Raw genomic sequence first — 26,260 nt, 5'->3', positions numbered from 1 at the left:
GTGACAGTGTGAGGGAGCTGGATTAACATCAGTACAGATAGTCAGTAACACAGGGTGCTGGGGAGAGGGGTGACTGAGTGACAGTGTGAGGGAGCTGGATTAACATCAGTAGAGATACAGTCAGTAACACAGGGTGCTGGGGAAAGGGGTTACTGAGTGACAGTGTGAGGGAGCTGGATTAACATCAGTAGAGATACAGTCAGTAACACAGCGTGCTGGGGAAAGGGGTTACTGAGTGACAGTGTGAGGGAGCTGGATTAACATCAGTAGAGATACAGTCAGTAACACAGGGTGCTGGGGGAGAGGGGTTACTGAGTGACAGTGTGAGGGACCTGGATTAACATCAGTAGAGATACAGTCAGTAACACAGGCTGCTGGGGGAGAGGGGTTATTGAGTGACAGTGTGAGGGAGCTGGATTAACATCAATAGAGATACAGTCAGTAACACAGGGTGCTGGGGAGAGGGGTTACTGAGTGACAGTGTGAGGGAGCTGGATTAACATCAATAGAGATACAGTCAGTAACACAGGCTGCTGGGGGAGAGGGGTTACTGAGTGACAGTGTGAGGGAGCTGGATTAACATCAGTAGAGATACAGTCAGTAACACAGGGTGCTGGGGGAGAGGGGTTACTGAGTGACAGTGTGAGGGAGCTGGATTAACATCAGTAGAGATACAGTCAGTAACACAGGGTGCTGGGGGAGAGGGGCTACAGAGTGACAGTGTGAGGGAGCTGGTTAACATCAGTAGAGACACAGTCAGTAACACAGGGTGCTGGGGGAGAGGGGTTACTGAGTGACAGTGTGAGGGACCTGGATTAACATCAGTAGAGATACAGTCAGGAACACAGGGTGCTGGGGGAGAGGCATTACTGAGTGACAGTGTGAGGGAGCTGGATTAACATCAGTAGAGATACAGTCAGTAACACAGGGTGCTGGGGAGGGGTTACTGAGTGACAGTGTGAGGGAGCTGGATTAACATCAGGAGAGATACAGTCAGTAACACAGGGTGCTGGGGAGAGGGGTTACTGAGTGACAGCGTGAGGGAGCTGGATTAACATCAGTAGAGATACAGTCAGTAACACAGGGTGCTGGGGGAGAGGGGTTACTGAGTGACAGCGTGAGGGAGCTGGATTAACATCAGTAGAGATACAGTCAGTAACACAGGGTGCTGGGGGAGAGGGGTTACTGAGTGACAGTATGAGGGAGCTGGATTAACATCAGTAGAGATACAGTCAGTAACACAGGGTGCTGGGGGAGAGGGGTTACCGAGTGACAGTGTGAGGGAGCTGGATTAACATCAGTAGAGACACAGTCAGTAACACAGAGTGCTGGGGGAGAGGTTACTGTGGTGTTGGGTGTTCTGACACACAGATGAGCCAACACGGTTGTATATGGTACAATGCTATTTTATTTAAACTTACTATGTACAGTTTTGTCTTGACACTTTGCACGTGGGGATTCCCTGTTTGTGATTTTGTAACAGCTCTTCTCCGTGTCTTTGTCCCCAGACCTACTGACCACCAGGTGTCGTGCTCGTGCTTTTTATGTGGTTGGTGTTCTTGTGTGTGATTGGTTGTGGTGTTGTGTGCTCTGATTTGCCTGTTGGTGTGTCCATCATGACGTGTGTGTTTGAATATCATGACATCCCCCCTTCTTACAAAGATATGTGCCTACGTGGTAATAAATATGATCGTGTCGTGAGTGCATCTAAGAGTGTGTGTGTGTCGTGTACAGCATGTGCATATGACGGAACTATGTACATGGGGCGATGTCGGGTGCGTCACATGAACCAAGTTGTACCATAACATAACATGAATGCGAACGAGAGAAAAAAAAACTTGAACAGTTGTCCAGTCAGGCGATATCTGGAACGATAAACAACAACAGGTTATCATGTAAAATTGTGCAACTTGTTAGACATATGAACGGTATTATAAGTCCAGTCTAATGGGCTTGTGACGAGTTCGGGTTGACCGCCAGGGTGGCACACCACTCATCGGCTGGATTGATGGCATTGACCTTGTTGACATCGATGACGGAAACGCGGAAGGCATCCTGGTCATCTGCATCACTTAACTGGAAGTCTTGATGCGTGGGCTGGACGGTCCTGACTTGTCTGCGAGATTGTCGGGGATGTGCCGGATCCATGGGTTGAGCCGAACGACAGTGGGCTGCGTAGTGGCCCATCTTGCCACATCTGAGGCACTGTCGGTTTTTAGCAGGACATTGCCCTTTTAAATGTAGACCTCCACAATTGCCGCACGTCATGACGTCACGGCGTTCGTTGCGCCACTACGCATGCGCAGTGCGATCTTGCGGTGGGCGCGCCTGCGCAGTGCGTCCCTCGATGTGGCCGTTATTTTTGGCGCGCACCAGCGCGGGAGACCGCGAAAAGCGCGGGAAGCGGCCGCTGTCGTCCGGGCCGTGGGTCGGGAAGTAATCGACGGCCTGGATGCGTTCGACGTCGTGGGCGGCCTGGCTTGCCGATTCGACGGCTGGGGACCCACTCCGTGCCAACTCGGACGCCTGAAATCGGGCAAAACGGCAGGCTGCATTCTCGTGGAGGACACAGGCTTCCACAGCAGATGCTAAGGTGAGGCTTTTTATTTTAAGAAGCTGCTGGCGTAGGCCACTGGAGGCAACGCCAAAAACAATCTGGTCCCTGATCATGGACTCTGTGGTGGTGCCGTAACCGCAGGATTGCGCTAGAATCCGGATGTGCGTCAAAAAGGGTTGAAAAAGCTCCTCCTTACCTTGCAGGCATTGCTGAAAGAGGTATCTTTCAAAACTTTCATTTACTTCAACTTTAAAGTGCTGGTCCAGTTTGAGGATGACCGTGTCATATTTGGATTGGTTTTCGCCTTCTTCGAACACCAGTGAGTTGAAGACGTCGAGGGCGTGCTGACCTGCGTAGAAGAGGAGCATTGCAATCTTCGTTTCATCCGAGGCACTCTGTTTCTCGTTGGCTCGGATGTACAGGTCAAATCGCTGCCTGAAGAGCTTCCAATTGGTACCTAGGTTCCCCGCGACTTGCAACGGCTGCGGTTTGTCGGTGCGGTCCATGTCCAGAATGGCAGGTTAGTTGGCAGGTATCGATCCACTCCTGTACCATGTGGTGTTGGGTGTTCTGACACACAGATGAGCCAACACGGTTGTATATGGTACAACGCTATTTTATTTAAACTTACTATGTACAGTTTTGTCGTGACACTCTGCACGTGGGGATTCCCTGTTTGTGATTTTGTAACAGCTCTTCTCCGTGTCTTTGTCCCCAGACCTACTGACCACCAGGTGTCGTGCTCGTGCTTTTTATGTGGTTGGTGGTCTTGTGTGTGATTGGTTGTGGTGTTGTGTGCTCTGATTTGCCTGTTGGTGTGTCCATCATGATGTGTGTGTTTGAATATCATGACAGTTACAGCCTGTCAGAGGGAGGTGGTCTAAGTCCCATACGGTTATTGATTGTCAAAGGAAGAGGTGGTGGAGACGCTGGGTCGATCTGTGAGGGAAGTGGCTTCCCGCTGTCCTAACTGGGAATAGGCACTGGAAAAGTATAAATCTGCCCTGACTGGTGTCTCTCAGTCCCTCTCTCAGCCCAGCAACACGCTTGCTCGTGGCGAGAGGAACTCTGGAGGAGCATGTCTCAGACATCGAGGCGATTCCACTGACAGTGCGCAAAATCCCAATACTCCATATTTAGTGATGGTTGAGTAAAGTACTCAAAAAATCAGATGCAGTTTCAACAGAGAAAAAGGCACAGAGAAATACTGTACACAACTGTCACTCCCATCATCGCTCTCAGCGAGATGTCTGTACACTGACTGGTGCCTCAGTCCCCTCTCTCTCTCAGGGAGATATCTGTACACTGACTGGTGTCTCTCAGTCCGCTCTCTCTCTCTCTCAGGGAGATATCTGTACACTGACTGGTGTCCCTCAGGCCCCTCTCTCTCTCAGGGAAATATCTGTACACTGACTGGTGTCTCAGTCCCCTCTCTCTCTCAGGGAGATATCTGTACACTGACTGGTGTCTCAGTCCCCTCTCTCTCTCAGGGACATATCTGTACACTGACTGGTGTCTCTCAGTCCCCTCTCTCAGGGAGATATCTGTACACTGACTGGTGTCTCTCAGTCCCCTCTCTCTCTCAGGGAGATGTCTGTACACTGACTGGTGTCTCTCAGTCCCCTCTCTCTCAGGGAGATATCTGTACACTGACTGGTGTCTCTCAGTCCCCTCTCTTTCTCAGGGAGATATCTGTACACTGACTGGTGTCTGTCAGTCCCCTCTCTCTCAGGGAGATATCTGTACACTGACTGGTGTCTCTCAGTCCCCTCTCTCTCAGGGAGGTATCTGTGCACAGACTGGTGTCTCTCAGTCCTCTCTCTCAGGGAGATATCTGTACACTGACTGGTGTCTCTCAGTCCTCTCTCTCTCTCAGGGAGGTATCTGTACACAGACTGGTGTCTCTCAGTCCCCTCTCTCTCAGGGAGATACCTGTACACTGACTGGTGTGTCTCAGTCCCCTCTCTCTCTCAGGGAGATATCTGTACACTGACTGGTGTCTCTCAGTCCCTCCCTCTCTCAGGGAGATATCTGTACACTGACTGGTGTCTCTCAGTCCCCTCTCTCAGCGAGATGTCTGTACACTGACTGGTGTCTCTCAGTCCCCTCTCTCTCAGCGAGCTGTCTGTACACTGACTGGTGTCTCTCAGTCCCCTCTCTCTCAGGGAGATGTCTGTACACTGACTGGTGTCTCTCAGTCCCCTCTCTCTCTCAGGGAGATATCTGTACACTGACTGGTGTCTCTCAGTCCTCTCTCTCTCAGGGAGATATCTGTACACTGACTGGTGTCTCTCAGTCCCCTCTCTCTCTCTCAGGCAGATATCTGTACACTGACTGGTGTCTCTCAGTCCTCTCTCTCTCAGCGAGATGTATGTACACTGACTGGTGTCTCTCAGTCCCCTCTCTCTCAGGGAGATGTCTGTACACTGACTGGTGTCTCTCAGTCCCCTCTCTCTCTCAGGGAGATATCTGTACACTGACTGGTGTCTCTCAGTCCTCTCTCTCTCAGGGAGATATCTGTACACTGACTGGTGTCTCTCAGTCCCCTCTCTCTCTCTCAGGGAGATATCTATACACTGACTGGTGTCTCTTAATCCCCTCTCTCTCTCAGGGAGATACCTGTACACTGACTGGTGTCTCTCAGTCCCCTCTCTCTCAGGGAGATATCTGTACACTGACTGGTGTCTCTCAGTCCCCTCTCTCTCTCAGGGAGATGTCTGTACACTGACTGGTATCTCTCAGTCCCCTCTCTCTCAGGGAGATATCTGTACACTGACTGGTTTCTCTCAGTCCCCTCCCTCTCTCAGGGAGATATCTGTACACTGACTGGTGTCTCTCAGTCCCCTCTCTCTCTCAGGGAGATATCTGTACACTGACTGGTGTCTCTCAGTCCCCTCTCTCTCAGGGAGATATCTGTACACTGACTGGTGACTCTCAGTCCTCTCTCTCTCGGGGAGATATCTGTACACTGACTGGTGTCTCTCAGTCCCCTCTCTCTCTCTCAGGGAGATATCTGCACATGACTGGTGTCTCTCAGCCCCCTCTCTCTCAGTGAGATATCTGTACACTGACTGGTATCTCTCAGTCCCCTCTCTCTCTCAGGGAGATATCTGTACACTGACTGGTGTCTCTCAGTCCCCTCTCTCTCAGGGGGATATCTGTACACTGACTGGTGTCTCTCAGTCCCCTCCCTCTCAGGGAGATATCTGTACACTGACTGGTGTCTCTCAGTCCCCTCCCTCTCAGGGAGATATCTGTACACTGACTGGTGTCTCTCAGTCCCCTCTCTCTCAGGGAGATATCTGTACACTGACTGGTGTCTCTCAGTCCCCTCTCTCTCAGGGAGATATCTGTACACTGACTGGTGTCTCTCAGTCCCCTCTCTCTCAGGGAGATATCTGTACACTGACTGGTGTCTCTCAGTCCCCTCTCTCTCAGGGGGATATCTGTCCACTGACTGGTGTCTCTCAGTCCTCTCTCTCTCTCAGGGAGATATCTGTACTCTGACTGGTGTCTCTCAGTCCCCTCTCTCTCAGGGAGATATCTGTACACTGACTGGTGTCTCTCAGTCCCCTCTCTCAGGGAGATATCTGGACACAGACTGGTGTCTCTCAGTCCCCTCCCTCTCAGGGAGATATCTGTACACTGACTGGTGTCTCTCAGTCCCCTCTCTCTCTCTCAGGGAGATATCTGCACATGACTGGTGTCTCTCAGCCCCCTCTCTCTCAGTGAGATATCTGTACACTGACTGGTATCTCTCAGTCCCCTCTCTCTCTCAGGGAGATATCTGTACACTGACTGGTGTCTCTCAGTCCCCTCTCTCTCAGGGGGATATCTGTACACTGACTGGTGTCTCTCAGTCCCCTCCCTCTCAGGGAGATATCTGTACACTGACTGGTGTCTCTCAGTCCCCTCCCTCTCAGGGAGATATCTGTACACTGACTGGTGTCTCTCAGTCCCCTCTCTCTCAGGGAGATATCTGTACACTGACTGGTGTCTCTCAGTCCCCTCTCTCTCAGGGAGATATCTGTACACTGACTGGTGTCTCTCAGTCCCCTCTCTCTCAGGGAGATATCTGTACACTGACTGGTGTCTCTCAGTCCCCTCTCTCTCAGGGGGATATCTGTCCACTGACTGGTGTCTCTCAGTCCTCTCTCTCTCTCAGGGAGATATCTGTACTCTGACTGGTGTCTCTCAGTCCCCTCTCTCTCAGGGAGATATCTGTACACTGACTGGTGTCTCTCAGTCCCCTCTCTCAGGGAGATATCTGGACACAGACTGGTGTCTCTCAGTCCCCTCCCTCTCAGGGAGATATCTGTACACTGACTGGTGTCTCTCAGCAATATTAACCTAACTGAAGCGAAGATTGATGGGAAATGTTCAGAGAGAGCTTTACTCTGTATCTAACCCCATGCTGTGCCTGTTGTAGCGCACAAAGACTCCGTGAGACGAATAGAGTGAAGTCGATGAGGCTTTATTAAGCGTGTCTGTTCCCCAGCAGCCCGATAGTGAACTGGCCTGCGGGGGAAGGCACCGGCTTCTTATACTTCGCCTTCAGGGCGGAGCTTGAGGTCAACGGCCAACCAGGACCCGGGATCTGTCAGCCAATGACATTAGGGCTTCCAGTCCCACATGACCCCCAATACATACTACCACATTCACCCCTTGTCAAAAATGAACCCGGCGGGGTGACGCTTCGTATGGTGGTAAGGGTTTACAGGGCTGGTCCTGGGAGGATAGAACAGTTACATGGTAGTACAGTATTGGACAGTATCGTCCTGTTACAACTATTTACAGAGGGTATAGGAAAAACAAAATGTTCATTGGACAGTCCATCTTTGTTTTACATCGACGCCACGAGTCGGTCGGGCGGTCTGGTCGTCCGTGTCGATCGCCTCGGCCCCGGCGGTGGTGGTAGTGCTTGTACCAGTGTTGTCGCCTCCGGGAGCCGCACGGTTTCAGCTGTCGGTGCAAAGGGGAGGGGGGCTGATCCTCCTGGGAAGGGGGCGGTCGCGGGGTGCGGCGGTGGCAGGAAGGGGAGCGGTTGGGTTGATGGTGTCGGGGGGGTGTGCGTGGTGCCGGCGGGCGCCAGATCCCGCAGGGAGACCGTGTCCTGTCGGCCGTCGGGGTACTCCACGTAAGCGTACTGCGGGTTCGCGTGGAGGAGGTGAACCCTTTCGACCAACGGGTCCGCTTTATGTGCCCACACGTGCTTTCGGAGCAGGATGGGTCCTGGGGCCGCCAGCCAGGTCGGCAGCGACGTTCCAGAGGAGGATCTCCTAGGGAAGACAAGGAGACGCTCGTGCGGCGTTTGATTAGGACTCGTACATAATAGCGACCGGATGGAATGGAGAGCGTCCGGGAGGACGTCCTGCCACCGTGAAACTGGGAGATCCCTGGACCGTAGGGCCAGTAGGACGGCCTTCCAGACCGTGCCGTTCTCCCTTTCTACTTGCCCGTTCCCCCGGGGGTTGTAGCTGGTCGTCCTGCTTGAAGCTATGCCCTTGCTGAGCAGGAACTGGCGCAGCTCGTCACTCATGAAAGAGGACCCCCTGTCGCTGTGGACGTATGCGGGGTAACCGAACAGCGTGAAGATGCTGTTCAGGGCTTTAATGACTGTGGCCGCGGTCATGTCGGAGCAGGGAATGGCAAAAGGGAAGCGGGAGTATTCGTCCACTACATTAAGGAAATAAGCGTTGCGGTCGGTGGAGGGGAGGGGCCCTTTGAAATCGAGACTGAGGCGTTCAAAGGGACGGGAAGCCTTAATCAGGTGCGCTCCATCTGGCCTGAAAAAATGCGGTTTGCATTCTGCGCAGATGTGGCAGTCCCTTGTGACTGTACGGACCTCTTCTAAAGAGTATGGGAGATTGCGGGACTTGATGAAGTGGTAAAACCGAGTGACCCCCGGGTGGCAGAGGTCCTCGTGGAGGGCTTGGAGGCGGTCAATTTATGCGTTGGCACATGTGCCGCGGGATAGGGCATCGGACGGCTCGTTCAGCTTTCCGGGCCGGTACAAGATCTCATAGTTGAAGGTGGAGAGTTCGATCCTCCACCGCAAGATCTTGTCGTTCTTGATCTTGCCCCGCTGTGCATTATCGAACATGAAGGCTACCGACCGTTGGTCAGTGAGGAGAGTGAATCTCCTGCCGGCCAGGTAATGCCTCCAATGTCGCACAGCTTCCACTATGGCTTGGGCTTCCTTTTCCACTGAGGAGTGGCGGATTTCTGAGGCATGGAGGGTTCGGGAGAAGAAGGCCACGGGTCTGCCCGCTTGGTTAAGGATGGCCGCTAGAGCTACGTCAGAGGCGTCGCTCTCGACCTGGAAGGGGAGGGACTCGTCGATGGCGCGCATCGTGGCCTTTGCGATGTCCGCTTTGATGCGGCTGAAGGCCTGGCAAGCCTCTGTCGACAGAGGGAAGGTCGTGGTCTGCATTAGGGGGCGGGCCTTGTCTGCGTACTGGGGGACCCACTGGGCGTAGTATGAAAAGAACCCCAGGCAGCGTTTCAGGGCTTTTGGGCAGTGCGTGAGGGGAAATTCCATGAGTGCGCGCATACGTTCGGGGTCGGGGCCTATTATCCCATTGCGCACTATGTAGCCCAGAATGGCTAGCCGATCGGTGCTAAAAACGCACTTGTCCTCGTTGTACGTGAGGTTCAAGGCTTTGGCGGTCTGGAGGAATCGTGGCCGCGGATGGTTACATTGTCGAGGTACGGGAACGTGGCCCGTAACCCATGTTGATCAACCATTCGGTCCATCTCCCGTTGGAAGACCGAGACCCCGTTTGTGACGCCAAAAGGGACCCGTAGGAAATGGTATAATCGCCCGTCTGCCTCGAAGGCTGTGTACTTGCGGTCACTTGGGCGGATGGAGAGCTGATGGTAGGCGGACTTGAGGTCCACGGTGGAGAAGACTTTATACTGGGCAATCCGATTGACCATGTCGGATATGCGGGGGAGAGGGTACGCGTCTAGTTGTGTGTACCTGTTGATGGTCTGGCTATAGTCAATGACCATCCTTTATTTCTCCCCTGTCTTCACTACTACCACCTGCGCTCTCCAGGGACTATTGCTGGCCTGGATTATGCCCTCCTTTAGTAGCCGCTGGACTTCGGAGCGAATGAAGGTCCGGTCCTGGGCGCTGTACCGTCTGCTCCTAGTGGCGACGGGTTTGCAATCCGGGGTGAGGTTCGCAAACAAGGACGGGGGTTGCACCTTGAGGGTGGCGAGGCCGCAGATAGTGAGTGGGGGTATGGGGCCGCCGAATTTAAACGTAAGGCTCTGTAGGTGACATTGGAAATCTAATCCCAGCAGGTGGGGGCACAGAGTTGGGGAAGGACGTTAAGTTTGTAGTTTTTGAATTCCCTCCCCTGCACCGTTAGGGTAACTATGCAGAATCCCTGGATCTGTACGGAGTGGGATCCTGCAGCTAGGCAAATCTTTTGTGCGCTGGGGTAGGTAGTTAAGGAACAGTGTCTTACCGTGTCGGGATGTATAAAACTTTCCGTGCTCCCGGAGTAAACTAGGCATGGCGTCTCGTGGCCGTTAATTAGGACCGTTGTCGTCGTCGTCTGGAGAGTCCGGGGCCGAGCCTGATCGAGCGTAACCGAAGCGAGCCGTGGTTGTAGTAGTGGAGTGGGGTCCGTTGTTGCCGTCCAAGATGGCGTCGGGGATGGACAAAATGGCCACCCCCATACATCCCACGTGGCTGAGGGGGTCACAAGATGGCGTCGGGGGTGGACAAAATGGCCACCCCCATACATCGCACGTGGCTGAGGGGGTCACAAGATGGCGTCGGGGGTGGACAAAATGGCCGCCCCCATGCGTCGTACAGGTCGGGGGCGGTCCAAGATGGCGGCGCCCCTCCTCCACTCGTGGTGGTCGGGACCCAAAATGGCGGCGTCTGCGGGTCGCACATGGTGTGCTGGGGGTTCTGGGGAGCGCTAGGACCGCGCGGAGTTCCTGCACTGCGAGCACCAGGGCCGCGGGCGCTAGGACCGCGCGGAGTTCCTGCACTGCGAGTGCCAGGGCCGCGGCGCTAGGACCGCGCGGAGCTCCCTCGCCGGGGACAGCGGTGGTCGGGGTCCAGGTAGGTTGCGCCGGCGGGTCAGGCGTGGGGCGCGGGACGGGGGTGAGGGCCCAGGTCGGCGGCGCCGGCGGGTCAGGCGTGGGGTCGCGAGCGCTGGGACCGTGCGGAGCTCCCTCGCCGGGGACAGCGGTGGTCGGGGTCCAGGTAGGTTGAGCCGGCGGGTCAGGCGTGGGGCGCGGGACGGGGGTGAGGGTGGCGTTAGGGATGCGAAAAACTCCTTCCTCTCCGTGGAGAGTGTTGGCCGGCACCCAAAGCGGTAGCGCCGGCGGCGGGTCATACATGGACTGCGGGGAGGGGGGTTGGGGGGCGTAGGCGGCGTGCAGGGCTCCCAGTTCTCCCGGGGCCGCGGTGGTCGGGACCCAAAATGGCGGCGTCTGCGGGTCGCACATGGCGTGCTGGGGGGGTTGGGAGGCATAGGCTGCCTGTAGGGCTCCCTGTGGCCCCGGGACGGCGGCGACCTCGCGGGATCGGCACACTACCGCATAGTGGCCCTTTTTCCCGCAGCTTTTGCAGATGGCTGCGCGGGCCGGACAGCGCTGACGGGGGTGCTTCGCCTGGCCGCAGAAATAACAGCGGGCGCCCCCGGTGCGACTTGGCGTTTGGACTGCGCAAGCCTGTGGGGTGTCCGGGGGGAGGGGGTAGGGGGTTTGCCGCGACGGGTACGTACGGGGCCCAATGGGCTGCCGCGCGGTCGGGGCCGTAGGCGCGGTATTACGCGCGGCCACGTCTAGGGAGGCTGCTAGGGCCCGTGCCTCTGAGTCCTAGCGACTCTTTTTCTAGAAGTCTTTGGCGGATTTGGGAGGATTGCATACCTGCCACAAAAGCATCGCGCATTAACATGTCCGTGTGTTCGTTTGCATTCACCGACGGGCAGCTGCAGGCTCTTCCCAAAATCAGCAGCGCGGCGTAGAACTCGTCCATCGATTCTCCGGGAGCTTGCCGTCTTGTCGCGAGCTGGTAGCGAGCGTAGATTTGGTTAACTGGGCGAACGTAGAGATTTCTCAGTGCTGTGAACGCCGTCTGGAAATCGTGGGTGTCTTCAATGAGGGTGAAAATCTCCGTGCTCACCCTCGAGTGCAGGACCTGCAGTTTTTGTTCGTCTGAGACTCGGCCTGTTGTCGATCTGATGTAGGCCTCGAAGCAAGTCTGCCAGTGTTTGAAGGCTGCTGCCGCGTTCACTGCGTGGGGGCTGATCCTCAGGCATTCCGGAATGATCCTGAGCTCCATAGTCCTTTTTAGGCACGCTTAATAAATTGTAGCGCACAAAGACTCTGTGAGACGAATAGAGTGAAGTCGATTAGGCTTTATTAAGCGTGACTGATCCCCAGCAGCTCGATAGTAAACTGGCCTGCGGGGGAAGACTCCGGCTTCTTATACTTCGCCTTCAGGGCGGAGCTTGAGGTCAACGGCCAACCAGGACCCGGGATCTGTCAGCCAATGACATTAGGGCTTCCAGTCCCACATGACCCCCAATACATACTACCACACCCACATCCCTCACTGTAACACTGATATACCCCACACCCCTCACTGTAACACTCTGATATACCCCACACGCCTCACTGTAACACTGATATACCCCACACCCCTCACTGTAACACTCTGATATATCCCACACACCTCAGTGTAACACTCTGATATATCCCACACCCCTCAGTGTAACACTGACATACCCCGCACCCCTCACTGTAACACTCTGATATACCCCACACCCCTCACTGTAACACTGATATATCCCACACCCCTCACTGTAACACTCTGATATATCCCACACCCCTCACTGTAACACTCTGATATACCCCACACGCCTCACTGTAACACTGATATACCCCACACCCCTCACTGTAACACTCTGATATATCCCACACCCCTCAGTGTAACACTGACATACCCCGCACCCCTCACTGTAACACTCTGATATACCCCACACCCCTCACTGTAACACTGATATATCCCACACCCCTCACTGTAACACTCTGATATATCCCACACCCCTCACTGTAACACTCTGATATACCCCACACCCCTCACTGTAACACTCTGATATATCCCACACCCCTCACTGTAACACTCTGATATACCCCACACCCCTCACAGTAACGCTCTGATATATCCCACACCCCTCACTGTAACACTCTGATATATCCCACACCCCTCACTGTAACACTCTGATATATTCCACACCCCTCACTGTAACACTCAGATATATCCCACACCCCTCACTGTAACACTCTGATATATCCCACACCCCTCACTGTAACACTCTGATATATCCCACACCCCTCACTGTAACACTCTGATATATCCCACACCCCTCACTGTAAAACTCTGATAAATCCCAAACCCCTCACTGTAACACTTTGATATATCCCACACCCCTCACTGTAATACTCTGATATATCCCACACCCCTCACTGTAACACTCTGATAAATCCCAAACCCCTCACTGTAACACTTTGATATACCCCGCACCCCTCACTGTAACACTCTGATATATCCCACACCCCTCACTGTAACACTCTGATATATCCCACACCCCTCACTGTAACACTCTGATATACCCCACACCCCTCACTGTAACACTCTGATATACCCCACACCCCTCACAGTAACGCTCTGATATATCCCACACCCCTCACTGTAACACTCTGATATATCCCACACCCCTCACCGTAACACACTGATATACCCCACACCCCTCACTGTAACACTCTGATATATCCCACACCCCTCACTGTAACACTCTGATATACCCCACACCCCTCACTGTAACACTCTGACATACCCCACACTCCTCAATGTAACACTCTGATATACCCCGCACCCCTCACTGTAACATTCTGATATACCCCACACCACTCACTGGAACACTCTGATATACCCCACACCCCTCACTGTAACACTCTGATATGCCCCACACCCCTCACTGTAACACTCTGATATACCCCACACGCCTCACTGTAACACTCTGATATACCCCACACCCCTCACTGAAACACTATGATATACCCCACACCCCTCACCGTAACACTGATGTAACCCACACCCCTCACTGTAACACTCTGATATACCCCACACTCCTCACTGTAACACTGATATACCCCACACCCCTCACTGTAACACTCTGATATACCCCCCCCCACTGTAACACTCTCATATATGCCACACTCCTCAGTGTAACACTCTGATATACCCCACACCCCTCACTGTAACACTGATATACCCCACATCCCTCACTGTAACACTCTGATATACACCAAGCCACTCACTGTAACACTCTGCTATAACCCACACCCCTCACTGTAACACTCTGATATACCCCACACCCCTCACTGTAACACTCTGATATATCCCACACCCCTCACTGTAAAACTCTGATATACCCCACATCCCTCATTGTAACACTCTGATTTAAACCACACCCTTCACTGTAACACTTTGATATCCCCCACACCCCTCACTGTAACACTCTGATATATCCCACACCCCTCACTGTAACACTCTGATATATCCCACATCCCTCAATGTAACACTCTGATATATCCCACACCCCTCACTGTAACACTCTGATATATCCCACACCCCTCACTGTAACACTCTGATATATCCCACAACCCTCACTGTAAAACTCTGATAAATCCCAAACCCCTCACTGTAACACTTTGATATATCCCACACCCGTCAGTGTAACACTCTGTTATACCCCACACCCCTCACTGTAACATTCTGATATACCACACACCCCTCACTGTAACACTCTGATATATCCCACACCCCTCACTGTACCACTCTGATATATCCCACGCCCCTCACTGTAACACTCTGATATATACCACACCCCTCACTGTAACACTGATATATCCCACACCCGTCACTGTAACACTGATATATCCCACACCCCTCACTGTAACACTCTGATATACCCCACACCCCTCACAGGAACACTCTGATATATCCCACATCCCCCACTGTAACACTCTGATATACCCCACACCCCTCACATGAACACTCTGATATATCCCACATCCCCCACTGTAACACTCTGATATACCCCACACCCCTCACTGTAACACTCTGATATATCCCACACCCCTCACTGTAACACTTTGATATATCCCACACCCGTCAGTGTAACACTCTGTTATACCCTACACCCCTCACTGTAACACTCTGATATACCCCACACCCCTCACAGGAACACTCTGATATATCCCACATTCCCCACTGTAACACTCTGATATACCCCACACCCCTCACTGTAACACTCTGATATATCCCACACCCCTCACTGTAACTCTCTGATATACCCCGCACCCCTCACTGTAACACTCTGATATATCCCACACCCCTCACTGTAACACTCTGATATACCCCACACCCCTCACTGTAACACTCTGACATACCCCACACTCCTCAATGTAACACTCTGATATACCCCGCACCCCTCACTGTAACATTCTGATATACCCCACACCACTCACTGTAACACTCTGATATACCCCACATGCCTCACTGTAACACTCTGATATACCCCACACCCCTCACTGTAACACTCTGATATACCCCACACCCCTCACTGTAACACTCTGATATACCCCACACCCCTCACTGTAACACTATGATATACCCCACACCCCTCACCATAACACTGATGTAACACACACCCCTCACTGTAACACTCTGATATACCCCACACTCCTCACTGTAACACTGATATACCCCACACCCCTCACTGTAACACACTGATATACCCCACCCCCACCCCCACTGTAACACTCTCATATATGCCACACTCCTCAGTGTAACACTCTGATATACCCCACACCCCTCACTGTAACACTGATATACCCCACATCCCTCACTGTAACACTCTGATATACACCAAGCCACTCACTGTAACACTCTGATATATCCCACACCCCTCACTGTAACACTCTGATATATCCCACACCCCTCACTGTAACACTCTGATATATCCCACACCCCTCACTGTCACACTCTGATATATCCCACACCCCTCACTGTAACACTCTGATATATCCCACAACCCTCACTGTAAAACTCTGATAAATCCCAAACCCCTCACTGAAACACTTTGATATATCCCACACCCGTCAGTGTAACACTGACATACCCCGCACCCCTCACTGTAACACTCTGATATACCCCACACCCCTCACAGGAACACTCTGATATATCCCACATTCCCCACTGTAACACTCTGATATACCCCACACCCCTCACTGTAACACTCTGATATACCCCACACTCTTCACTGTAACACTCTGATATATCCCACACCCCTCACTGTAACACTCTGATATACCCCACGCCCCTCACTGTAACACTCTGATATACCCCGCACCCCTCACTGTAACACTCTGATATACCCCACACCCCTCACTGTAACACTCTGATATACCCCATACCCCTCACTGTAACACTGATATACCCCACTCCCCTCACTGTAACACTCTGATATATCCCACACACCTCACTGTAACACACTGATATACCCCACACGCCTCACTGTAACACTCTGATATATCCCACACCCCTCACTGTAACACTCTGATATACCCCACACCCCTCACTGTAACACTCTGATATACCCCCACCCGTCACTGTAACACTGTGATATATCCCACACCCCTCACTGTAACACTCTGATATATCCCACACCCCTCACTGTAACACTCTGATATACCCCACACCCCTCACTGTAACACTCTGATATACCCCGCACCCCTCACTGTAACACTCTGATATACCCCACACCCCTCACTGTAACACTCTGATATACCCCACACCCCTCACTGTAACACTCTGATATAGCCCACACCCCTCACTGTAACACTCTGATATACCCCACACCCCTCACTGTAACACTCTGATATACCCCACACCCCTCACTGTAACACTCTGATATATCCCACACCCCTCACTGTAACACTGATATACCCCACACCCCTCACTGTAACATTCTGATATACCCCACACCCCTCACTGTAACACTCTGATATACCCCACACCCCTCACTGTAACACTCTGATATACCCCACACCCCTCACTGTAACACTCTGATATACCCCACACCCCTCACTGTAACACTCTGATATATCCCACACCCCTCACTGTAACACTCTGATATACCCCACACCCCTCACTGTAACACTCTGATATCCCCCACACCCCTCACTGTAACACTCTGATATACCCCACACACCTCACTGTAACACTGATATACCCCACACCCCTCACTGTAACACTCTGATATACCCCACACCCCTCTCTGTAACATTCTGATATACCCCACACCTCTCACTGTAAAACTCTGATATACCCCACACCCCTCACTTTAACACTCTGATATCCCCCACACCCCTCACTGTAACACTCTGATATACCCCACACCCCTCACTGTAACACTGATATACCCCACATTCCCCACTGTAACACTCTGATATACCCCACACCCCTCACTGTAACACTCTGATATACCCCATACCCCTCACTATAACACTGATATACCCCACACCCCTCACTGTAACACTCTGATATATCCCACACCCCTGACTGTAACACTCTGATATACCCCACACCCCTCACTGTAACACTCTGATATACCCCACACCCCTCATTGTAACACTGATATACCCCACACCCCTCACTGTAACACTCTGATATATCCCACACCCCTCACTGTAACACTCTGGTATGTCCCACACCCCTGACTGTAACACTCTGATATACCCCACACCCCTGACTGTAACACTCTGATATACCCCACACCCCTCACTGTAACACTCTGATATACCCCACACCCCTCACTGTAACACTCTGATATATCCCACACCCCTGACTGTAACACTCTGATATACCCCACACCCCTGACTGTAACACTCTGATATACCCCACACCCCTCACTGTAACACTCTGATATACCCCACACTCCTCACTGTAACACTGATATACCCCACACCCCTCACTGTAACACTCTGATATACCCCACACCCCTCTCTGTAACATTCTGATATACCCCACACCCCTCATTGTAACACTGATATACCCCACACCCCTCACTGTAACACTCTGATATACCCCACACCCCTCTCTGTAACATTCTGATATACCCCACACCCCTCATTGTAACACTGATATATCCCACACCCGTCACTGTAACACTCTGATATACCCCACACCCCTCATTGTAACACTGATATACCCCACACCCCTCACTGTAACACTCTGATATACCCCACACCCCTCACTGTAACACTCTGATATACCCCACACCCCTCATTGTTAGCCCTGATATACCCCACACCCCTCACTGTAACACTCTGATATATCCCACACCCCTCACTGTAACACTCTGATATACCCACACCCCTCACTGTAACACTCTGATATATCCCACACCCCTCACTGTAACACTCTGATATACCCCACACCCCTCACTGTAACACTCTGATATACCCCATACCCCTCACTGTAACACTGATATACCCCACTCCCCTCACTGTAACACTCTGATATATCCCACACACCTCACTGTAACACTCTGATATATCCCACACCCCTCACTGTAACACTCTGATATACCCCATACCCCTCACTGTAACACTCTGATATATCCCACACACCTCACTGTAACACTCTGATATACCCCACACCCCTCACTGTAACACTGATATACCCCACGCCCCTCACTGTAACACTCTGATATATCCCACACACCTCACTGTAACACTCTGATATATCCCACACCCCTCACTGTAACACTGATATACCCCACACCCCTCATTGTAACACTGATATACCCCACACCCCTCACTGTAACACTCTGATATACCCCACACCCCTCATTGTTAGCCCTGATATACATCAGATTTCATTGAAATTGCATTGATGGGTGCAGAAATATCTAAAGGTACTTTAATGAAGCCCAGTGCATGAAGACATATCTCAGGTAAATGGCAAGGTTGTTTTGGGGTCGAAGCTGTTTGTTGGCTCAATGCGATTGGTTGTCTTTAACCCTGAGACCCTCCATCACCTGGACTCTCTTCCACGTCAATGTCTGCGTGTCGCATGTTGTGTCGTCAAAGCTGTGAGTGCTTTGTGTCTCTCTCTCTCTCTGTAGGTGACGCTGAGGAACTGGGCTCCCACCTCAGTCCGCGTGTTGTTATCTTTGGTATGTATCTCTCCACAGCCTAATATCCATCCCATCTACCCCACCTCCAGTCACACTGTCCCCATCAAACACTCCCAGTACATGTACAGCACGGGGTTAGATACAGAGTACAGCTCCCTCCCTGTACACTGTCCCCATCAAACACACCCAGGACAGGTACAGCACGGGGTTAGATACAGAGTAAAGCTCCCTCTACACTGTCCCCATCAAAGACTCCCAGGACAGATACAGCACGGGGTTAGATACAGAGTAAAGCTCCATCTACAATGTCCCCATCAAACACTCCCAGGACAGGTACAGCATGGGGTTAGATACAGAGTAAAGCTCCCTCTACACTGTCCCCATCAAACACTCCCAGGACAGGTACAGCACGGGGTTAGATACAGAGTAAAGCTCCCTCGACACTGTCCCCATCAAACACTCCCAGGACAGGTACAGCACGGGTTAGATACAGAGTAAAGCTCCCTCTACACTGTCCCCATCAAACACTCCCAGGACAGGTACAGCACGGGGTTAGATACAGAGTAAAGCTCCCTCGACACTGTCCCCATCAAACACTCCCAGGGCAGGTACAGCAAGGGGTTAGATACAGAGTGAAGCTCCCTCGACACTGTCCCCATCAAACACTCCCAGGACAGGTACAGGACGGGGTTAGATACAGAGTAAAGCTCCCTCTACACTGTCCCCATCAAACACTCCCAGGACAGGTACAGCACGGGGTTAGATACAGAGTAAAGCTCCCTCGACACTGTCCCCATCAAACACTCCCAGGGCAGGTACAGCAAGGGGTTAGATACAGAGTGAAGCTCCCTCGACACTGTCCCCATCAAACACTCCCAGGACAGGTACAGGACGGGGTTAGATACAGAGTAAAGCTCCCTCTACACTGTCCCCATCAAACACTCCCAGGACAGGTACAGCACGGGGTTAGATACAGAGTAAAGCTCCCTCTACACTGTCCCCATCAAACACCCCCAGGACAGGTACAGCACGGGGTTAGATACAGAGTGAAGCTCCCTCGACACTGTCCCCATCAAACACTCCCAGGACAGGTACAGCACGGGGTTAGATACAGAGTAAAGCTCTCTCTACACTGTCCCCATCAAACACCCCCAGGACAGGTACAGCACGGGGTTAGATACAGAGTGAAGCTCCCTCGACACTGTCCCCATCAAACACTCCCAGGACAGGTACAGCACGGGGTTAGATACAGAGTAAAGCTCCCTGTTCTCGGTGCAACGCTGCCCGCATGTTTGCCTGTTTTTGTCTACTGTCATTTTGGCTTTCTCTCCATCACTCTACATCCCTCTACGTCTCTCCCACATTCTGTTCATCTTCCCCTGTCCCTCAGTTTCTATTCATCTCCTTCAGTACAGCCGATCCTGCCACCTGCCCCTCCTCCTCCCCTTAGAATCCTAGAATTTACAGTGCAGAAAGAGGCCATTCGGCCCATCGGGTCTGCACCGGCCCTTGGAAAGAGCACCCCACTCAAGCCCATGCCACCACCCTATCCTGTATCCCAGTAACCCCACCTAACGTTTTTTTTTGCTGCTAAGGGCAATTTATCACGGCCAATGCACCTAGCCTGCACATCTTTGGCCTGTGGGAGGAAACCGGAGCACCCGGAGGAAACCCACGCAGACACGGGGAGGACGTGCAGACTCCGCACAGACCCAGCGGGGAATCGAACCTGGGACCCTGGATTTGTGAAGCAACTGAGCTAACCACTGGGCTACGGTGCCCTCCACTTCTATCTCACTCATTCATTGCGACTCCATAGCGCACTCGCTCCATCTCCCCATCCCCCTTCCTCTCTCCCTGCCTCTCCCTCTCCCCCTGCCTCTCCCTGTCCCCCTGCCTCTCCCTCCCCCTGCCTCTCCCTCTCCCCCTGCCTCTCCCTCTCCCACTGCCTCTCCCACTGCCTCTCCCTCCCCCTGCCTCTCCCTCTGCCCTGCCTCTCCCTCTCCCCCTGCCTCTCCCTGTCCCCCTGCCTCTCCCTCTCCCTCTGCCTCTCCCTGTCCCCCTGCCTCTCCCTGTCCCCCTGCCTCTCCCTGTCCCCCTGCCTCTCCCTCTCCCCCTGCCTCTCCCCCTGCCTCTCCCTCTCCCCCTGCCTCTCCCCCTGCCTCTCCCTCTCCCCCTGCATCTCCCCTCCCCCGGCCTCTCACTCCCCCTGCCTCTCCCCTCCCCCTGCCTCTCCCTCTCCCCCTACCTCTCCCTCTCCCCCTACCTCACCATGCCCCTCACTCCCCCTGCCTCTCCCCTCCCCCTGCCTCTCCCTCTCCCCCTACCTCACCATGCCCCTGCCTCTCCCTCTCCCCCTGCCTCTCCCTCTCCCCCTGCCTCTCCCTCTCCCCCTACCTCTCCCTCTCCCCCTACCTCACCCTGCCCCTGCCTCTCCCTCTCCCCCTGCCTCTCCCTCTCCCCTGCCTCTCCCCTCCCCCTGCCTTCCCTGTCCCCCTGCCTCTCCCTCTCCCCCTGCCTCTCCCTGTCCCCCTGCCTCTCCCTCTGCCTCTTCCTCTCCTGTCCCCCTACCTCTCCCTCCCCCTGCCTCCCCCTGCCGCTCCCCTCCCCCTGCCTCTCCCCTCCCCCTGCCTCCCCCTGCCTTTCCCCTCCCCCTGCCTCTCCCTCTCCCCTGCCTCTCCCTCTCCCCCGCCTCTCCCCTCCCCCTGCCTCTCCCTCTCCCACTGCCTCTCCCTGTCCGCCTGCCTCTCCCTCTCCCCCTGCCTCTCCCTCTGCCCCTGCCTCTCCCTCTCCCCCTGCCTCTCCCTGTCCCCCTGCCTCTCCCTCCCCCTGCCTCTCCCTCTCCCCCTGCCTCCCCCTCTCCCCTGCCTCTCCCACTCCCCCGCCTCACCCCTGCCCCTCCCTCTCCCACTGCCTCCCCCTGCCTCCCCCCTGCCTCTCCCTCTCCCCTGCCTCTCCCTCTCCCCCTGCCTCTCCCTCTGCCTCTCCCTCCCCCTGCCTCCCCCTGCCTCTCCCTGCCTCTACCTCTCCCCATGCCTCTCCCTCCCCCTGCCTCTCCCTCTCCCCCTGCCTCTCCCTCTCCCCCTGCCTCTCCCTGTCCCCCTGCCTCTCCCTCCCCCTGCCTCTCCCCCTGCCTCCCCCTCTCCCCCTGCCTCTCCCTCTCCCCCTGCCTCTCCCTCTCCCCTGCCTCTCCCTCCCCTACCTCTCCCCTCCCCCTGCTTCTCCCTCTCCCCCTGCCTCTCCCCCTCCCTCTCCCCCTGCCTCTCCCTCCCCCTGCCTCTCCCTCTCCCCCTGCCTCTCCTTCTCCCCCTGCCTCTCCTTCTCCCCCTGCCTCTCCTTCTCCCCCTGCCTCTCCTTCTCCCCCTGCCTCTCCTTCTCCCCCTGCCTCTCCTTCTCCCCCTGCCTCTCTCTCTCCCCCTGTCTCTCCCTCCCCCCCCGCCCCCCCCCCCCCCCTCTCTCTCTCTCTCTCTCACACTGACTCCCTGGTCTCTCTCTCTCTCTCTCTCTCTCTCACACTGACTCCCTGGTCTCTCTCTCTCTCTCTCTCTCACACTGACTCCCTGGTCTCTCTCTCTCTCTCACACACTGACTCCCTGGTCTCTCTCTCTCTCTCTCTCTCACACTGACTCCCTGGTCTCTCTCTCTCTCTCTCACACTGACTCCCTGGTCTCTCTCTCTCTCTCTCTCACACTGACTCCCTGGTCCCCCTCTCTCTCTCTCTCACACTGACTCCCTGGTCTCTCTCTCTCTCTCTCACACTGACTCCCTGGTCTCTCTCTCTCTCTCTCTCTCTCACTGACTCCCTGGTCTCTCTCTCTCTCTCTCTCTCTCACACTGACTCCCTGGTCCCCCTCTCTCTCTCTCTCACACTGACTCCCTGGTCTCTCTCTCTCTCTCTCTCTCTCACACACTGACTCCCTGGTCTCTCTCTCTCTCTCTCTCACACTGACTCCCTGGTCTCTCTCTCTCTCTCTCTCACACTGACTCCCTGGTCTCTCTCTCTCTCTCTCTCACACTGACTCCCTGGTCTCTCTCTCTCTCTCACACTGACTCTCTGGTCTCTCTCTCTCTCTCTCACACTGACTCCCTGGTCTCTCTCTCTCTCACACTGACTCCCTGGTCTCTCTCTTTCTCTCTCTCACTGACTCCCTGGTCTCTCTCTCTCTCTCACACTGACTCCCTGGTCTCTCTCTCTCTCTCTCTCACACACTGACTCCCTGGTCTCTCTCTCTCTCTCTCACACTGACTCTCTGGTCTCTCTCTCTCTCTCTGACACTGACTCCCTGGTCTCTCTCTCTCTCTCTCTCTCTCACACTGACTCCCTGGTCTCTCTCTCTCTCACACTGATTCCCTGGTCTCTCTCTTTCTCTCTCTCACTGACTCCCTGGTCTCTCTCTCTCTCTCACACTGACTCCCTGGTCTCTCTCTCTCTCTCTCTCACACACTGACTCCCTGGTCTCTCTCTCTCTCTCTCACACTGACTCTCTGGTCTCTCTCTCTCTCTCTCACACTGACTCCCTGGTCTCTCTCTCTCTCTCTCTCACACTGACTCCCTGCTCTCTCTCGCTCTCACACTGACTCCCTGGTCTCTCTCTCTCTCTCTCACACACACTGACTCCCTGGTCTCTCTCTCTCTCTCTCACACTGACTCTCTGGTCTCTCTCTCTCTCTCTCACACTGACTCCCTGGTCTCTCTCTCTCTCACACTGACTCCCTGGTCTCTCTCTTTCTCTCTCTCACTGACTCCCTGGTCTCTCTCTCTCTCTCACACTGACTCCCTGGTCTCTCTCTCTCACACACTGACTCCCTGGTCTCTCTCTCTCTCTCACACTGACTCCCTGGTCTCTCTCTCTCTCTCACACTGACTGCCTGGTCTCTCTCTTTCTCTCTCTCACTGACTCCCTGGTCTCTCTCTCTCTCTCACACTGACTGCCTGGTCTCTCTCTCTCTCTCTCTTCCTCACACTGGCTCCCTGGTCTCTCTCTCTCTCTCTCTCACTCACACTGACTCCCTGGTCTCTCTCTCTCTCTCTCTCACTGACTCCCTGGTCTCTCTCTCTCTCTCACACTGACTCCCTGGTCTCTCTCTATCTCTCTCTCACTGACTCCCTGGTCTCTCTCTCTCTCTCTCTCACACTGACTCCCTGGTCTCTCTCTCTCTCTCACACTGACTCCCTGGTCTCTCTCTCTCTCTCTCTCTCACACTGACTCCCTGGTCTCTCTCTCTCTCTCTCACACACTGACTCCCTGGTCTCTCTCTCTCTCTCTCACTGACTCCCTGGTCTCTCTCTATCTCTCTCTCACTGACTCCCTGGTCTCTCTCTCTCTCTCACACACTGACTCCCTGGTCTCTCTCTCTCTCTCACACTGACACCCTGGTCTCGCTCTCTCTCTCTCAAACTGGCTCCCTGGTCTCTCTCTCTCTCTCTCTCTCTCACACTGACTCCCTGGTCTCTCTCTCTCTCTCACACTGACTCCCTGGTCTCTCTCTCTCACTGACTCCCTGGTCTCTCTCTCTCTCTCTCTCACACTGACTCCCTGGTCTCTCTCTCTCTCTCTCTCTCACTGACTCCCTGGTCTCTCTCTCTCTCTCTCACTGACTCCCTGGTCACTCTCTCTCTCTCTCTCACACTGACTCCCTGGTCTCTCTCTCTCTCTCTCACACTGACTCCCTGGTCTCTCTCTCTCACACTGACTCCCTGGTCTCTCTCTCACACTGACTCCCTGTTCTCTCTCTCTCTCTCTCTCTCACAGTGACTCCCTGGTCTCTCTCTCTCTCTCTCTCTCACTGACACCCTGGTCTCTCTCTCTCTCTCACACTGACTCCCTGGTCTCTCGCTCTCTCACACTGACTCCCTGGTCTCTCTCTCTCTCTCACACTGACTCCCTGGTCTCTCTCTCTCTCACTGACTCCCTGGACTCTCGCTCTCTCACACTGACTCCCTGGTCTCTCTCTCTCTCTCTCACACTGACTCCCTGGTCTCTCTCTCTCTCTCTCTCTCACACTGACTCCCTGGTCTCTCTCTCTCTCACACACTGACTCCCTGGTCTCTCTCTCTCTCTCTCTCTCACACGGACTCCCAGGTCTCTCTCTCTGTCTCTCTGACACTGACTCCCTGGTCTCTCTCTCTCTCTCTCTCTCACACTGACTCCCTGGTCTCTCTCTCTGTCTCTCTGACACTGACTCCCTGGTCTCTCTCTCTCTCTCTCTCGCTCACACTGACTCCCTGGTCTCTCTCCCTCTCTCTCTCTCTGACACTGACTCCCTGGTCTCTCTCTCTCTCTCTCACACTGACTCCCTGGTCTCTCTCTCTCTCTCTCACACTGACTCCCTGGTCTCTCTCTCTCTCTCTCTCACACACTGACTCCCTGGTCTCTCTCTCTCTCTCTCTCTCTCTCTCTCACTGACTCCCTGGTCTCTCTCTCTGTCTCTCTGACACTGACTCCCTGGTCTCTCTCTCTCTCTCTCTCTCTCTCTCACACTGACTCCCTGGTCTCTCTCTCTCTCTCTCTCTCACACGGACTCCCTGGTCTCTCTCTCTCTCTCTCTCACTGACTCCCTGGTCTCTCTCTCTCTCTCTCTCTCACTGACTCCCTGGTCTCTCTCTCTCTCTCTCTCTCTCTCACTGACTCCCTGGTCTCTCTCTCTCTCACTGACTCCCTGGTCTCTCTCTCTCTCTCTCACACTGACTCCCTGGTCTCTCTCTCTCTCTCACACACTGACTCCCTGGTCTCTCTCTCTCTCACACTGACTCCCTGGTCTCTCTCTCTCTCTCTCTCACACACACACACTGACTCCCTGGTCTCTCTCTCTCTCTCTCTCACACTGACTCCCTGGTCTCTCTCTCTCACACTGACTCCCTGGTCTCTCTCTCTCTCTCTCACACTGACTCCCTGGTCTCTCTCTCTCTCTCACACTGACTCCCTGGTCTCTCTCTCTCTCTCTCTCTCACACTGACCCCCTGGTCTCTCTCTCTCTCTCTCTCTCTCTCACACACACTGACTCCCTGGTCTCTCTCTCTATCTCTCTCACAGTGACTCCCTGGTCTCTCTCTCTCTCTCTCTCACACTGACTCCCTGGTCTCTCTCTCTGTCTCTCTCTCTCACACTGACTCCCTGGTCTCTCTCTCTCTCTCTCTCACACTGACTCCCTGGTCTCTCTCTCTGTCTCTCTCTCTCACACTGACTCCCTGGTCTCTCTCTCTCTCTCTCTCACAGTGACTCCCTGGTCTCTCTCTCTCTCTCTCTCTCACACTGACTCCCTGGTCTCTCTCTCTCTCACACTGACTCCCTGGTCTCTCTCTCTCTCTCTCACACACTGACTCCCTGGTCTCTCTCTCTCTCTCACAGTGACTCCCTGGTCTCTCTCTCTCTCTCTCTCACACTGACTCCCTGGTCTCTCTCTCTCTCACACTGACTCCCTGGTCTCTCTCTCTCTCTCACACACTGACTCCCTGGTCTCT

The 26,260-nt window shown here is 54.1% G+C and overlaps 1 protein-coding gene across 1 annotated transcript in view; it reads left to right on the top strand.

Moving 5' to 3' along the window:
* The window catches only part of LOC140396638 (transforming growth factor beta-1-induced transcript 1 protein-like), a 174,950-nt gene that overhangs the window by 58,737 nt on the left and 89,953 nt on the right, over positions 1–26,260 (top strand). Inside the window, exon 2 of the mRNA XM_072485432.1 lies at positions 18,787–18,837. Coding sequence (XP_072341533.1) covers positions 18,787–18,837 — 51 coding nt within the window. The remainder of the gene's footprint in view (positions 1–18,786; positions 18,838–26,260) is intronic.

Source organism: Scyliorhinus torazame, chromosome 19, assembly GCF_047496885.1.
Source record: "Scyliorhinus torazame isolate Kashiwa2021f chromosome 19, sScyTor2.1, whole genome shotgun sequence".
NCBI lineage: Eukaryota > Metazoa > Chordata > Chondrichthyes > Carcharhiniformes > Scyliorhinidae > Scyliorhinus > Scyliorhinus torazame.
This window is presented reverse-complemented; position numbering and strand designations above follow the sequence as displayed.